Here is a 17,431-nt window from a genome sequence, read left to right as displayed (position 1 = left end):
CTCTCTGCCTCTCAAAAATGAATGAACATTTTTTTAAAAAGGGAACAGCTAATGCACAGAAGAGTTTAAGTAGTCACAGAAAAATTTGAAGAAAAATTTCTTCCTACTCTATGAAGTAGAACCTAAGCCTTTCATCTAGTCCTTGGCTTCCTGGCAACTTCTCAATATGAGTTTCCTCACTTTACAACCGTGTTAAGCCAGGAGGTGAGGAAGAAATTTTTTATTTTCTAAGTTAATTTTCCGTCGTATCTTGCCCACTCTCTCCCTGAGACAGGGGAAGGTAAATTCACAATGCCCTTGAAGAAGTGCAAAATTTGAAAATTTCTCTTATTTGAGGATTACGATTTGGTTTCATATCCAATGCCATTCCCTACAGAAACGTAAAAGAGTTCGTTACTCCAGGAAAAGAAAAATAGATCTCACAGATGTCCTTGCTAACCCTCCAGTGTTACTAGAATATGTTCATATAGGGGGCTAATCAGAATAGGTCAGCATGTGTTTTAAACAGGAGGATTAGGCCAATGATTTCTCAGCTTACAGGAGTGGGCCCTCACTTAGAGCTGTCCTTTTTCAATGCTGATTCGAAGGGGTACATGCACCCCAATGTTTATAGCAGCACTATCAGCACTAGCCAAAGTATGGAAAGAGCCCAAATGTCCATCGACTGACGAATGGACAAAGAAGATGTGGTGTGTGTATACAATGGAATATTACTCAGCGATCAAAAAGAATTAAATCTTGCCATTTGCAACAACGTGGTTGGAACTAGAGGGTATTATGCTAAGTAAAGTAAGTCAGAGAAAGATAAATATCATATAATTTCACTCATGTAGAATTTTAAGAAACAAAATATATGAACATAAGGGAAGGGAAGGAAAAATAAGGTAAGAGAGGCAAACTATAAGAGACTCCTAAATACAGGGAACAAACTGAGTGCTGCTGGAGGGGTGTTGGGGGGGATGGGCTAAATGGGTGATGGGCATTAAGGAGGGCACTTGTTGGGATGGACACTGGGTGTTATATGTAAGTGATGAGTCACTAAACTCTTACACTATATCTTAAGTAACTTGGATTTAAATAAAATTTAAAAATCAAAAAATAATAATAATAAAACAAAACAAAACAAAAAAGAGCTGCCCTTTTTCATGCCATCCCTCTAAAGGAAGAAAAAAGAGTTTAGTGTATATGTGTGTGTATATTTGCATGTTTAAAATTATTCATAGCTGAGGGGCAAACAAAGAACAATGAACAGGAAGAAAACTTGTGTTTCTTTTGTTTTTCATGAGTGCCTGTTTTGGAACTCTTATGTATATAATGCCCCCTTTGCTCAGTCTCCTTTTCTGGTTCTTCCCTATATCCCCCAACCTCTAAATTTTGCAATGCATTGGGACTCAGTGCTTTTACATTCCTTTCTGGGCATTTCCTGGTTTTAAACACCGTTATGGTAACAATTCCCAAATTTATGTTTCCATCCCCGATCTCTTCCTTCAGTGTCCAACTGTCCAACCAACACTTGGTTGCCTAACTGGCATTTCAAATGAACACTTCCAAAGGGAACACCTGATTTTCTCCCTCAAGTCTGGTCTTTCTCCATCTCAGTAAATGATACTTTCTTTGTTATTCAGGCCAAATATCTTAGAGCCAGTTTGACTTCCTTCTCTTCTACTATGCATCCAATTCATCAGAAAACTCTATTGGCTGTATTTAAAATGTATGCAGAATCGTCCCTCTATTTCTACTAGTTTGGTCTAAGCCTGACATCATCTCTAGGCTGAAAGTAGTCTCCATGGCAACAACATCTAACTAGTCTCCCTGCTTCTATCCTGTCCACTCTTAACTGTCTAGTCTGCACACAGACACCAGAGTGATGCTATTAAAACTCAAACCTGAAGGCCTTATAATCCCTGGCAAGGCTCTGCATGACATTACTCATTACCTCTCTTTCTGCATTACCTCTCTGACCTCATCTTTGACTATGTTGTTCATTGTTTCATCCTTGGTACCTGGGACAGAGCCTGCTGCAAAAGTATTGATAGGAATGAATAAATTCCTTACTCAAGACAGAAAAGGACAAACTAAAAGTGAAATGCTCAGAGATTGGGGCTATTTGAACATAAAAGAATAAAATCATTTAGAAATAAGAATAACTCCTGTGGGGCCTGGATAGCTCAGGTTGACTGCCTGATGCTTGATTTCAGCTCAGGTCATGATCCCAGGGGTGTGGGATCGAGCCCTGTGTTGGGATATATACTGGGTGTGGAGCCTGCTTAAGATTCTCTCTCTCTCTCTCTCTCTCTCTCTGCCCCTCCTCTGCTTGCATGCCTGCATGCTCTCTCTCTAAAAAAATTAAAAGATAAAAAATGAAAAAATTGAAAGAAAAAAAGAAAAAAAAAGACCAACTCCTAAAGATGATCTGAACTATTCCTTCATTTTATAGATTACAAATTGATGTCTGAAAGCTTAAGTGACTCACCCACGGTCACACAGTCAATAAGGATAATCTTCTCCTACTCCATATTAATTCCTCTTTAAGAATGTTTTGCCCTTGGGGCGCCTGAGTGGCTCAGTCGGTTAAGCGTCCGACTTCGGCTCAGCTCATGATTTCACAGTTCGTGAGTTCGAGCCCCACGTCGGGCTCTGGGCCGACAGCTCAGAGCCTGGATCCCACTTCAGATTCTGTGTCTCCCTCTGTCTGCCCCTCTGCTGCTTGCACTTGTCTTTTGCATGGTCTCAAAAATAAGTAAACATTTAAAATATTTTTTTTTTAAAAAAAGAACATTTTGCCCTTATTTGGGCTTTACTTTCAAGGACTATTTTTCAGAATTTTCTTCACATATTCAGCATTCTGACCTCCCCCCACGATCCTAGCAGTTTAGCATTGTGATTAACAATACACATTTTGGAGTCAGTCTCTCCAAATTCATGTCAGGCTACTCTGCTTACTGTGTGACCTTAAATGAGCTAAAATTCTTCTGCACAGGATAGAAACAATAGACTGACAAGGCAACCTATAACTGCTATGGGAAATAGTACGGAGTTTTTTAAAAAAATTAAAAACAGAACTACCATACGATTGAGCAATCCTACCTCTGGGTATTTATCCAAAAGAACAGAAATCAGAATCTCGAAGAAACACACATACTCCTATGTTTATTGCAGCACTATTCAATCCACAATAGCCAAGATGTGGAAACAACTTAAATATCCATCAACACATGAATGGATAAATAGAATGTAGTTTACGTAAGCCACGGAATACTATTCAGTCTTAAAAAAGAAGGAAATCTTGCCATTTGCAACAACATGATAGGACCTTGAAAGAATTATGCAAAGTGAAATAAGTCAGTTATAGAAGGACAAATACTACATGATTCCACTTATTAAAGAAAAAAAAAAATCCAAACAGCTGAATCCACAGAAGCTGAGAGTAGAATGGTGGTTGCCAGGGGCCAGGAAGGAGGGGGGGGTGGGAATGAGGAGTCATTATTCACTGGGTATAAAGTCTGGGTCATGCAAGATGAATAATTTCTAGAGAGGTGCTGTACAGCATCTTGCCCATAGTTAACGATCTTGGGTTGTACACTTAAAATTTTGTTAAAAGAGTAGATCTCATGTTAAATAGTCTCACTAAAATAAAAAAAAAATAGGAAACACATTTAGGATAATGATGAGGCAAGTTTTTTAGAACTGTCAGTCACTGGATCATGCAATAACCCCCAAGGGAAATGTGAAAATGCCATCATTGGAGATATTTAAAACCCAACTGAAGAAAAGCACACAAACACATAACATTGGCCTTGTTCTTTTCTCTACGCGAGTGAAAAGACCCACACAAGCATGATCTAAGACACCAACAGATTCCACAGGCTGGAGGCACTTTCCAGACCACCCATTAGCGTGAGGGAAGAAAGCAGAAGACTGGGCTGGAACTGATGGCTCACGTCACGGTGACTTGTTCAGCGTGTTCCCAGCTCAGTTATGACTTCTCCAGGGTGCTAGGACAGGAGCACTTACACCAGGTCACTACCCTCCGAGCTCCAAAACGTTTCCAGGGAATACAGGAATCTCTCTCCCACCTACTTTTAGAATTGGCCTGTGTTGCGTTGTGTTGTGTTGTGTTTTGATTTGATTTGTTTTGTTTTGACTCAGAAACAACCCTGGAGAAGAACAGACCATTGCATCTATAAAGGACAGACAGAACCTTAAAGTAGGAGTCAGCAAACTATGGCTCAAGGGCCAAATCTGGCTCATAGCCTGTTTCTCTAAATAAAGTTTTATTGAAACATATCCAACGCCACTCATTTGCAAAGTGTCAATGGCTGCTTTCACAGTGCAGTGGCCAATTTTGAGTAGCTGCAAAAAAACGCTGCATGGTCCACAAAACCTAAAATACTTATTACCTGACCCTTTACTAAGGCTCACCTTTGCTTTAGACTAACAACTTTGAGAATACTGATTGAAGCATCTCTAGGGCAAAAATATGCAAAAGTCATTCTTCCCTTCTTTTAAGTTATGGAATAGAAAGAAGCTAATTTGAATAGAATATGCCAACTTTGTATGCATCCAGTCCAAAATATCCCATGCCAGAGTCTGGAGCATACACCTGCAATACCTAAAATAATGTAATGATTAAAAATGGAAGCACTAGAATCAGAAAGACCTGTATGAATCCCAGATTTGCAATTTACCTGCTGGGTAGCCTTTGGCAAGTTACTTAATCTTTCTGGACTTCACCTTGAAATAAAGTCAAAAATTTGATCCAGCTCAGAGGGCTCTCACGAGGAGTGAACGCATTACTGTATGTAAAGCACTTGGCAGAGAGCCTGGTCCATTATATATGCTCACAAAACTAACCAGTCTTATGATTAGTGTAGTATTAAAAATTAAAACTTAGGGAAATCAACGTTCCAAGACTGAACATGAGGCTGGTAAAACACAAATGCACTGTGTGTTAAGCCTTACCTGCGCAGTTTTCCCCAGGATCTCCACAGAGAAGGCCATCCCTTTCAGGACTTCTGGTTGCATTCCCATCTGCCACAACACAGTGGAGGATCACTAGACCTTCAAGTTCAAAACAGAACCAAACAAGCATGAAAACTTGAAAATTTCCTCAATGCAAAATACTCTATCGAAGCCATGACCCATTTATGAAAATAACAAGCCTGTGCCTTCCATTCCCAAGGCATTCTCCCACAGGAAGGGGGGTGGTACACAGGCCAGCACGTCTCGTTTTTTAAGCTCAATGCCAAAGACAGAATTTAAAAGCCAGCAACACTTGCAACTAAGTATGCATCTTAAGTGAAGAGATTTGGCCATAGCTTGTGAGGGAGACATCACAGAGGCAGAGAAATAAGACTTCTCAACTGCTGCACAAATACACTGATGAATTTCCAGGGAGAATGAATGACAAACCCATGTGGCAACGTACTTTCTCCATTCCAAACAGACTCAGTGTTTCTCTGGTATTAATTAGTGTTTGTACTTCCTTCTTGGGATATGTGAACTAGATATTCAATTTGTGGGAATTATTTGAAAGTTTGAGTTTCCCTCAGCTAAGTATCTCTGTTGTTGAGAAGGACAGGTCTCATGAAAAAATACGGGGGAGAAAGGAATACTGTGTTGTGGTTAGCACAGTTTAGGATACAGTGTGCAGTCCTTGGGTGGACCAGATTTAAGCAAGTCAAATGTAAAAAGTCACTTATGAGATAATCTGGGAAATCAGACCCTGACTACACATTCGATAATATTAAGGAATTGTTCTAGAGAACTTAAAGTGTGCTAATAATATTGTGGTTTAGGTCAAAGAACAGAGTCCATATCTCTTAAAGATATACATTTAAAAACTTATAAATGAAATTAATGTATCCAACATTTATTTTAAAATAATCCAACAAGAGAAGATGGGTGCAAGGGGGGGAGAGAAACTTACAGATTAAACAAGATTGGCCACATATTGATAATTATGAAAGCTGGGTGTTGGCTAAACCAAGGTTTATTATGCTCTTCTATCTACTTTTGTATAAATATATTTAAATATCTATAATAAGTTGGAGAGGGGAGGAGAAGGTAAGGGAGGGCAGATGGGAAAAGATAAGAGGGCTTGGGAGTTAGCTAGTCTTGAGTTCGTGACCTTTTTTGCCACTTTACAGCCATGTACCTTGGGCAAATTTCATAATCTCTCAATTTCCTCATTGCCAAAGTGGAGACAATTATTATCTCTTCTCCAGAGCATTTCTGTGAGGATTCAATCAGGTAAGTATGCAAAGCACTTAACACAGTGCTGGCATGTGACCAATGATCACTTAAATTACTCATTATCATGTAACTGGCAGGAATCAAATAACTTGCCCACTGGGTGTATTGACATTTATCCATCTAGCCAATGGTTTCTAAGCTATGCATCTTCTTTAATTCAACTCAATTCAACAGACATCCATGAGCATCCAGAAACACCCAGGCAGATAGGACATGCTCTACCTTCAAAGTGTTCCAAAGCTAGTAAGGCAAGTAATCAGCCAACCAATTAACCATAATAAGAAGTGAGAGTATTATACCAGAGGACAATAGTATCTAGCAAGTTCAAAGACCAAAAGAGTTTTCAAAAAGAATCAATATAGAGACTTGTTGCTAATTGTCTAATTAGAAAAGTTTAAAAAAAAGGTCGTAACTAGCATTTGAAATAGTGAATAAAAATGGAAAATCAAATCCACTGGTGATGGATACATTGGTACTACTTTTCTGGAGGACAATTTAGTGCTATAGGTTCTAAAAGCAAAAAACTCAAAAAATATACAAATGCTTAAATCCAGTCATTTCATTTCTAGTAATCTTTCCTAAGGAAATAATTGAAGGTACATAAAAAGATTTAGCTGTAAAAATTCTCTATGACATAGATTATAAAAAATTGGAAATTCCCTAAATATCTAACAAGATAGAGTTGATTAAATACACAGAACTGTTTTCATGCAATAAAATACTATTCAGGCATAAATCAAATAGTAATAGAACATTTTGATATATTCCTAAATAAGAGAAATAGGCTATAGAATAATAATGCAGTGTGATCTGTGTGTTTCTCTGCATCTGTGTGTGATAAATGTAAAAAATGTTCATATTGATAGGTAATCAAAAGGTAGGTAATTAAGTACATAGAGTTGCTCACACTGGTTAGGAGACTTTTGCCTTAATTTTCCTTATTTTCATTTTTCAATTTCCTACTAGCATATTTTACCTGTGACAACAACAAAAAAAGGAGTATCTCCCAAATTAAAAAAAAAACAAACAAACAATTTGGCCACCAAATTTCTAGAGTTTTCATATCTTTTATCCCAACACCTGCCACCCTCCTTTCACACTTATAACAAACCAGAAACATACAATCATTTAGCGCTTTCCAAGCACAGGGATTGTATATTTACGCATCTTTGTAACCCTGGTAACTAACACAGAACACAATAGATACTCCACAAATGTTGAAAGAATGAATAATCCATCTGTAAATGAAGAAAACAACTTTCAGATTCAAAGATCCCAGGATCCATTTCTAGTAGAAAATTTCAATCCATGTCTTTATTATTATAAAATAGGTTTAATTCATTTTTAAAATCCCATACATGGGCTTTCTGCATGGGCAGAATCAGGAAGCCTTAATTCTGGTGTTAATCTATTTTAATGGCGGGAATTTTACTAAAAACCTCTAAATCTTATAGAGATTCAACCTCTGCAAACTGGAGATGACACCATCTCCTCGAGGCTATTGTAAAAATTAAATTAAGTAACATAAAGGGAATCTGGGTGGCTCAGTTGGTTAAGTGTCCAACTTCCACTCAGGTCATGATCTCGCGGTTTGTGGGTTCGAGCCCGGCGTCGGGCTCTGTGCTGACAGCTCGGAGCCTGGAGCCTGCTGCGGATTCTGTGTCTGCTTCTCCTCCTGCCCCTCCCCAACTCATGTTCTATATCTCTTTCTTTCTCTCTCTCTCTCTCAAAAATAAATAAAAATTTAAAAAAATTGAATAACATATGAGAAGGCACATGGCTTGGCACCTAGTATACAGTTTTTAGTCTACCTGCGCTTTCTTCTACCACGTATTATTTAACCCATCATTCTCCACTTTCACCTAACAGTCGAAGCCCTGATTCCACTGAAACGCTGCCCAGCGCCTTCAAACATTCTGGCAGGCTGGGGCCTGTGCCCAGACTCTCTTCTGTTCCGACTCACTCCACACGCTGGCGTCAGCTGGTGAAGGGATGCCACCACGGGGAAGAGCCCTGGAGAGGACCCCCCAGGGAGGATCCATGCTCAGGCAAACCAAACACCAAGCACAAGGCACTGGAGTCGCATGTGCTATGCTACTGCTCACCCACAATCTTCAGGCCACCGTCACAAGCTGGTGGCCACGAACCAAATCCACTCCCAGGAATCATGTTCTCAGTCTGCATAGTCTTAAAAAATTGAATCATGGCAGTTCGTAGCAAACCTGGATTTTTCTACTTCCGCTGAAAAAGCAGAAGGGCTGGCAACACAGGTCTGAAACACCTTCCGGGCATCAACTAGCCGGAGTCAAGCAGCAGGTGACCCGTTTAATGCCACGGACCCCATCAGACGTGGCCGCACTCATTTATTTTAACTGCCTACATGTTGACAGGCATTTCAGTTTGTGATCTATACGAAGTGACTCAGAAATCAGAGAAATGTGCACAAAACCATTTTGCTCAATACTGAAGGCAGCTTCAAAGAGAAAAGACACTCTTGTTCCATCCCTAATGCAACAGATATTTACTAAGTACTATGTATTTTGCACTGCCACAAGACACTGAGGGTTCAAAGATAACAGATGCTGTCATTAACCTGAAGGAGCTCTCATTCTGGTGAGGAAGAGAGACACAGAAATCTTTAAGGGTCGTGCATATAGCAAGGACAACAACAGAGGTAACACAGGATGGAGAATCGGCTCTACCTAGCTGCAAAGACTTGATAGAACAGGTGAGGCTTGTGGTGAGTTTTAAGAAGGAAGAAATGATTGTTGTAAGCATCAACCAGTAACTTCTAGAAAGAAAAAAATTGTGTAAGCAAGATGACATAATCATTGATGTTATTTGTTTCTGCAGGAGACAGTACTTACATGGTAATAGTGATGTAAACACTGATTATTTAAATTCATTACATCAAAAACTGTCATAAAATCAAGGCCAGTAATTAGCCCACCTACACCATGTGGGGAGACTGTTGCGATGAATCAGTGTCTTTGCTGTGCTGGTTTTTCAATGTTCTCAGCGGCATCCCTAATGGTAACCCCACCGAAATTATGGGAGAGGAGAAATTCAGTAGGGAAAGTTTAAGTTGACAAGCCAAGAAATAGCATTACAAGCAAGTTATTTAGCATGAGGGAGGTAAATGCAGAAGAGACACTTAAAATAGACAAAAGTGGTTGCTTCCAGGAGGCAGAGAGGCAGGAAGCTTTGGTGCAAAGATCTGCTGTTTGTTTTTGGTGTGTTTTGTTTTGTGTGTTTTGTTTTTGTTTTTTAAGTTTTTATGCTATTTTTGATTATAAACCTTTTAGTACTCTTGGGGCTTTTAAAAATCTATGTATATTTATTATTCATAACTTAATTAAAATATTTATTATACATATTATGATGATTTATTATACATACTAATTAAAATAAAATTAATTTTTAAGTAGGCTTCATGGCCAGTGTGCAGCCCAATGAGGGGCCACCCAGGAGCCCTAAACTAAAATTAATTTTAAAGAAAAGGACACATAAAGTTGTAATTGACCAAGGCATTCTAAACAAAAGGGACAACTTGTAAGAAGACACAATATGAATAACACAACTTATTCTGGTTTGTCTGGTGGGGATTGTGATTGGAGAGAAGGCTGGGGGGCGGGTAGGTAACAACAAATGACCATATTAATTACTTTGGATTCTTAGGCACCTAAGTTGGGGTCATTGAAAACCTTTAAGTGAGACACAACGGAATTCTTTTTTTGGTTTGGAAAGGTTACTTTAACACCAGTACTTTAACACAAAGGTGGCAGCAGTGGGTATGGGGAAGAAGAAATGAATCTGCGAGACTCAGTCACAAAGTAAAATAGAAAAGACTCGGTGACTGGTGGGATAAGGTAGGCAGTGAGAAAAAAAAGAAGTCTAGAGTGACTGGAGTTTGTGGCTTGAGTGATTCGCTGGATTGCTGTGCCAAGCACGGGTATAAGGGATGCCAAAAGACAAACATTAGGAAGAAACATTAATGCCTAGAAAGTATGCAAATAATTGCAGATGACTCTTCAAAGACGTCAAACTGAGAAAGAGAGGGAAAAGATCAGTCAATATATAAAGAAAAAAAGAGGGTTGTTTTTGGTTTAAGTTTTTTTTTTTTTTTTACATTTTATTTATTTTTGAGAGAGAGACAGAGCACAAGTGGGGGAGAGGTGGAGAGAGAGGGAGACACAGAATCCGAAGCAGGCTCCAGCCTCTGAGCTGTCAGCACAGAGCCCGACGTGGGGCTCGAACCCACAAACCGTGAGACCATGACCTGAGCCGAAGTCGGACGGTCAACGACTGAGCCACCTAGGGGCCCCAGTTGTTTTTGGTTTTATTGTGAGAGAAAATTGATAGAAAGATGCCAAAGGTATAGGAAAGAGGCAAAGAAAGGACTATTAGTAGAGGCAGAAAAGATTTACAATGCTTAGCCTGAAAGGCAGGGCTTCTTCCGCAACGTATAATCCTTGGCACTCAAAGGTAGCAATTTGGCAAATATAACTTGATTCTGAGTAAATGAAAAGTCTTTAGAAAATAAGAGCTTAAAGGTATTTTACATGCTATACATCTCACCTCACTGTTCAAAGGAATCCAAGTTCTGGTTTAAATGGATGCAAAACATCCAAAGGTTTCTCAACTTTCACACTGGATAATTCTGTGTTATGGGAGGCTGTGCATTCTAGGATGATTAGTCCTGCCTTTTATCTCCTAAATTCCCGTAGCATCCCACCCCTTCCCCACCCCCTACTTCTGAGTTGTCACAATCAAAAAATTTCCAGACATTGCCTAATGTTCCTGGGAGGAAAATTGACCTGGTTGAGAACCATTGCAATCTCTCCAACCTGTTTTAATATTTTTTCTCTAAAATACAGCTTTCATTTTGGATGTGTTGTTTTAATATAAATCAGTCACACAACCTTGAAGGCTCGAATTTTGGCTTCTTAAAAATTTTCTTAAGGAGAGTTCCATTATCTTACGGAAAGATCATTGAACTCAGTCATTAATTCACTATGTGATCTTGAGCTAATTAGCAACCTCTCCTGACCTTTTCCCTCAAGAAAAATTAGAATCATAGGTTCTCTGCCCATCCAATAATCTAGTTCATTAAAATTAAATGAAATAACAGAGTAAAAGAATTTGTTTAAAACAACATGTTATTAAAATAATCCTTATTTGCATCAGAGAAAGTATGGATTCTACTTTAGAGAAAATGAAAGAAAATATCGTACTCAGATGTGGAAAACATAACAAGATTTTCATTCAGAAGAGTCACAAATTTTGTTAAATTTCAGTTCCAGAATTAGTAAGAATTTTACACATATTAAAATATCCTACCAACCAACTAAAATCATCCTCTGGGAGAGTTCATCAAGTTGGCCTTTAAAATTTCAGTAGAGAGGGGCGCCTGGGTGGCTCAGTCGGTTAAGCGTCTGACTTCAGCTCAGGTCACGATCTCATGGTCCGTGAGTTCGAGCCCCGCGTTGGGCTCTGGGCTGATGGCCTGCTGGAGCCTGCTTCCGATTCTGTGTCTCCCTCTCTCTCTGCCCCTCCCCCGTTCATGCTCTGTCTCTCTCTGTCTCAAAAATAAACGTTAAAAAAAAAATTTCAGTAGAGAGAGTATTCACTCTCTTCTAAGGCAGTCCACTTCAATGAGACCATCCATCCATTCTTTCAACTGCAGTCCTTCCTTCATTCAGAAAGATTATTGAGTGCCTTGGTGGTTCAGTTGGTTAAGTATCCGACTTTGGCTCAGGTCATGATCTCCTGGTTGGTGGGTTCGAGCCCTGCTTCCAGCTCTGTGCTAACAGCTCAGAGCCTGGAGCCTGCTTCTGATTCTGTGTCTTCCTCTCTTTTTGCCTCTCCCCTGCGCACTCCCTCTCTCTCTTTCTCTCTCTCTCTCTTTTTCTCAAAAATAAACATTAAAAAAAATCTTTTTTAAAACGTTTATTAAGCACCTATGTCTTAAGCTCTATAAATGCTTCTTTATGTGAAGCTGGGTTTTACCTTCCTGTAATTTTACTCTGCTCATTAGAATCACCTGGAATAAATCTACTCTTTTTTTTTTTTAATTTTTTTTTTTTAACGTTTATTTATTTTTGAGACAGAGAGAGACAGAGCACGAATGGGGGAGGGTCAGAGAGAGAGGGAGACACAGAATCTGAAACAGGCTCCAGGCTCTGAGCAGTCAGCACAGAGCCTGATGCAGGGCTCGAACTCACATATCAAGAGATCGTGACCTGAGCCGAAGTCGGACACTTAACCGACTGAGCCACCCAGGCGCCCCTGGATTAAATCTACTCTTTCCCATGACAGATTCTCATCTATCTGAAACCAGCTATCAAGTCTCCCTGAAAGAATTTCTCTTCAGGCTAAACATCCTGGATCCTTCAAGTACATTTTCCCTGTCATCATCAAGACCCTTATAAACCTTGCCACGGTCCTCTATATGTAAGGTCAAACCAAAGTGCCATTTCACATGGTCTGGCAAAGACAGAGTAGAATGGGGCTCTCAACCCCCAAATTGAGGGCACCTTATTTCTGGTAATGCAGCCCCATAGCACGTTGGCCATTTTTGGCTGTCTGATTAAACACGGGGGTTTTAGTCTCCGTACAATTAAAGGAAACTGCTAAATCTCTTGTACTACTGGGAAGTGGTATATTGATGGTCTATTTGTTCTTTTTTGTCATTGTTCTGTTTTGTTTCATATTTTACTTTTTACCTAAAAAATAGTTCTAAACTTTTTAGATGTCCCTTTTAAAACTGTATTAGATGTCACCTATCATTCATATATTTCACAGACTTTTTCCTTTTTTATTCTTTCATCCAACCTACTTCATGTGGCTGGCAGAATTTCTGAAAGATGCATTAACGCGATAAAGACAAAACAAAACAAAATAACGTTAGATCAGTTGTTTGCAAAGTGACTGGAAATTGAGTATTTCTGGTGCTAGCTTTTAAATATCCACCGTACTCATAACATTAAAGATAAAAAAGAAAAGCAACCCAATTCTACTTTCGTGCGTCAAAGCTCCATTTACAAGATGCTCAAATTAAAAATGACTGAATTTACTAAAAGTATTATCCCTGTCAGCCAGCACGGAGAATGAAGTCATTGGGAACAATATAAGCATTGAAAGAGACACAGCTTGACAAGGAGCATGACCCACTGTCTCATAGCTAACTGCTAAATGCTGAGGTAAGTTATACGCCAGCTGGGTCAACTATTTCAAAAAATCAAATGTGACCAACCTAAACAGTCATGTGCGTTGTATTTGCCTCATCTCTGAGCTGAATTTTCCATTTTTAGAGCCAAGTGCATTTTATATTTTAAAAATAAAAAATATAACATTATCACAAAATGGCCATTCATCTGTATTCTGATGATGTAGGACAACTTCAAATCCAATGATTTCTTACGACATCATATATATCTGATTTTAGGATTTGAACCACACTCCATGCCCCACTAGAAAGTCCAACTGTAGGGGTGCCTGGATGGCTCAGTCAGTTTAAGTGTCTGACTTCAGCTCAGGTCATGATCTCACAGTTGGGGAGCTCGAGTCCTGCTTCTGGAGAGCTCGTGCCCCGCTTTGGGTGAGCCCTGCTTTAGGTAAGCCCCACTTCTCTCTCTCTTTCTGCCCCTCATGGAATTCGCCCTCTCTCTCTCTCTTTCTCTCTCTCTCTCTCTCTGCCCCTCACTCACTTGCACCCTCTTTTCCTCTCGAAAGAAAGAGAGAAAGAAAGAAAGAAAGAAAGAAAGAAAGAAAGAAAGAAAGAAAAAGAGAATCCAACTGTAAGTCAGAGGAGAATTTATCAATCTACAAATATAAGCAGAAACTGGAAGAATATTTCATAGTCAAATCCCTAAAATTCTATTTATATTAGAAAGGAGCAGTACAGATTAATGGGGAAAGAGTAAGTTTGGAGTCAAATGGCACTGCATTTGAATCCTGGATACACCTTCTCATCACTAGCTTTGTGATTATGATTAAGACACTGAACATTGAACTTCAGGGTCTCCATCTGTAAACTGAGGCCCATAATAAGTAACTTACATGGTAGAGATAGAGCTATGTGCTTAAAGAAAAATAAATTATGAATTATTAACCTTGGTAACGCCTGGCACAGGGTAGGTACTCCACACGGTGGCAGCTATAAAGACCTGAAGTAAAAAAGAGAATTCTAATTACTCTGGTAAAACAGTAAATTATCATTCTCATAAGTGGATGTTGACATTTTTCTACATCTATGCTGTGATTTGATCCATGTATAAAACATGGTTATGAAATAAAGTACAAAAGATACATACACATATATGTATGCATACCACATACCTCATTCCTACAGTGTAATTTTATGTATGTACTTAGCGAGGCAAAACTGTATGTTGGCCTTCCCCCCGCACTGTTCCTTTCCAGAATTTTTAATTGATGAATAGAAATATGGCATCTTCTACTTGTATGCTTCTTTGTATTCTCAGGACACTTCTGCTCCTGATTTAGCACACTGTGTATGTCTGATGGGATTACTGATTCAGTTGGTTGGTTAAGTGAATCAGTGATACAAAAACAATAGATAAAGGCAGATCCTTGGGGTGGTACTGTCTAACAACCAAGTGGATTATAAATCATATCTCTAGTTAAAAAAAATAAAATTCATACAGTCTTCGAAGTTTTAATCAACATTCAGAGTAAAAGCTATCAGGATCTGGGGGATTTTCTCATTGTATCTTCATTGTCAAGAAGAAAAACAGAATCCTGAGTATGCATACTATACAGAGAGAATTTTCTAAGGTGAAAAAAGAAATAATGTTTAACATGCAGTCGAAAAAACTATTAGGGAATGGAATGATGTTTATCACCGTGCGCTTGTGGTTGGCTGAGACAAAAGCTGAAATAGGTGAAGTTTGACATTGGTGTTCTCTTCCAGCATTTTTTGTTAACTACCTCTTTTTCCATTGTTGTTTTGCCCTCCTATAAACCAGAATCTCTGTCCTGGCCTGAAATTCCTCCAAATAGAGGATAGCTTTTAAATATAATTTCCTTTCCAAATGTATTTGCTTTCAGTGCAGATATACAAGGAGAGAAATGGCTTAACTCAAATACTCTAAAATCAAGTGCTTCAACCTGAGTCTTCTAGAAAGCAAAGTCTGAGATAAAAATGAAGGGATTATGACTTTATTTGGGAGGTACATGGTCTGGGGTCATGATAATGAAAAAAAAAAAAGGAAATGAAGCAAAGAAGAAGGCAAAGCAATGAATGCAATGTGTGTACTCATCACACTGATGCAGCTCCAAGTTGCACCACAAAAAGACACTGAAATTTGCTCAGACAACACGTTCACTCATACATAAGCTATACAAAGCATTTTTAAAGAATGCATCTTGAAGTAGATCATGGAACAAAGAATGAAGGAGAAATTTATCTGCCTCAATCACGTTCATCGCCCATTTCCTGGACAAAATTCCCTGAGTGCTAACTCCTTCCATCTCTGGCCCTTGCTGAATGAGAGGCCAGAACTGATGTCCTGGGACATGGTGTTATCCAAGTCCAAAAACAGGGCAACCTAGGTGTGCCTGGGTGGCTCAGATAGGTAAGCATCTGACTTTTGTTTTCAGCTCAAGTCACGATCTCATGGTTCATGAGTTTGAGTCCCTCATCGGGTTCTACACTGACAATGTGGACCCTGCTTGGGGTTCTCTATTTCCCTCTCTCTCTGCCTGTCTCTCTCTCCTTCTCAAAAATAAATAAATAAACATTAAAAAAACACAAATGCTTACTTTAAAAGAAAAAAGAACGGCAGTCTGCTATGGGTAGGGAGTTGAGCAGAGACAAGGGAAATAGTCGAAGACTCTTAAGAGGGGTGTAATATTTGAGTCCCAGGACAGTGAGGATTTGGGGCATCAGGACATCTCACGGAAAGACATGTTCTAAGATAAGGATGTATTTTTCCAAGATCTCTCAAATCACCTGGAAAACTGCATATGCTATAAAACTCAAGGACAGGCTTCTGGATTTTCAGAGCTAGGAAGAGAAGCAGTGATAGGACAGAAAAAAATAAGGGGGTCCTCACAAATACTTTATGTTCATTCAAAATTAAGAAATTAAAATATAAACTCTTTCCTTCTCCAATGTAAAATTTTACCCCAAATGGCAGAAACAGTATCTTGTTGTTTAAGAAAGGCTAAGGAATGATGGATAACACTTTTTTGATAAGAGTGCTCCACAATCTCATATTTTAAAGCCCAGAGAGGGAAATAATTTAACAACCTGTCACACATAAACTAATATATCTGAAAACTGTCAACACTACAATAATGCCTTTGCCAGTAAATCAACCTCTTTTTTTCTCACCATGACCATTATTAAATCTGTGACAATGACTAAATTGAATGGGAGCCCCATAATAACCTAGAGCTAGTTTCTTAGAAATCATCAGTTGTCAAAACTTGACTTTTTGATTCCCATTCCTTTATGATAAGACCATTCCAGACAGTCAGACATTATAATACTTTAAATGAAAAGCTCTTGGCTCACTGAATTTCCATAGTAGTCCATAGAGAGGAGGCGAAAGGAACCAACCAAAAGAACAATTTGTTATCAGGGAGGATAATCCGATTGCAAAATGAGGAGAAAATGTGGAGTTGGCCTCTGGATTTAGTGATAACACAGTCTCTGACCCATGGCGAAACAGTCATCAAACTTTAATAATGGTAAGGAAAAGAACATAGAATTTTAGAGTAGATGCTTACCCAACCTGAAAAAGCCCCAGAATTTAGGGTCTTAAAAATGCGTTAGGGAAAGCCAATCCAACTTAACATTAATAAATTATTTTCTTTACCAATAAAACTATTTGCAGAGACCAAGAGTATAAAGAAAGAAAGAAATATTAGGCCATATAGTTTAAGTGTCAGGCATATAGAAAACAGATTCTATTGGAATCCCAAAAAGAGGCAATGTGTTAAGCTGGAGAAATCATAGGGAAAAGTTTCAGAGATTGGGAACTAAACTGAATCAAAGGCAATAACATAGAAACGAGTGTAGTGTGTTTGGGAGATAATGAGTAAAGCTGTCCAGCTGGAGGGAAGAATTCCACCAAGAGTATTAAGAACAAGGGCCTTCTTGATGTGCATGGTGTGACTGTGCAATAATTCAATTGATTTCCTTGTG

General features: G+C 38.9%; 1 protein-coding gene across 4 annotated transcripts in view; it reads right to left on the bottom strand.

Moving 5' to 3' along the window:
* BTC (betacellulin) overlaps nt 1–17,431 on the bottom strand; it is a 45,325-nt gene that overhangs the window by 14,579 nt on the left and 13,315 nt on the right. For 2 of the 4 annotated variants that reach the window (XM_019467491.2, XM_019467461.2), the window contains exons 2-3: nt 14,370–14,423; nt 4,963–5,061 (exon numbers count right to left, since the gene is read on the bottom strand). In XM_019467491.2, the coding sequence (XP_019323036.1) occupies nt 4,963–5,061; nt 14,370–14,423 (153 nt within the window). The remainder of the gene's footprint in view (nt 1–4,962; nt 5,062–14,369; nt 14,424–17,431) is intronic. The other 2 variants (XM_019467473.2, XM_019467481.2) reach the window with 1 other exon arrangement.

Source organism: Panthera pardus, unplaced genomic scaffold (assembly GCF_024362965.1).
Source record: "Panthera pardus isolate Hobbes unplaced genomic scaffold, ASM2436296v1 HiC_scaffold_13, whole genome shotgun sequence".
In the NCBI taxonomy this organism is placed as follows: domain Eukaryota; kingdom Metazoa; phylum Chordata; class Mammalia; order Carnivora; family Felidae; genus Panthera; species Panthera pardus.
Note: the sequence above shows the minus strand (reverse complement) of the source record. Positions and strands in the feature narration are given on the sequence as shown.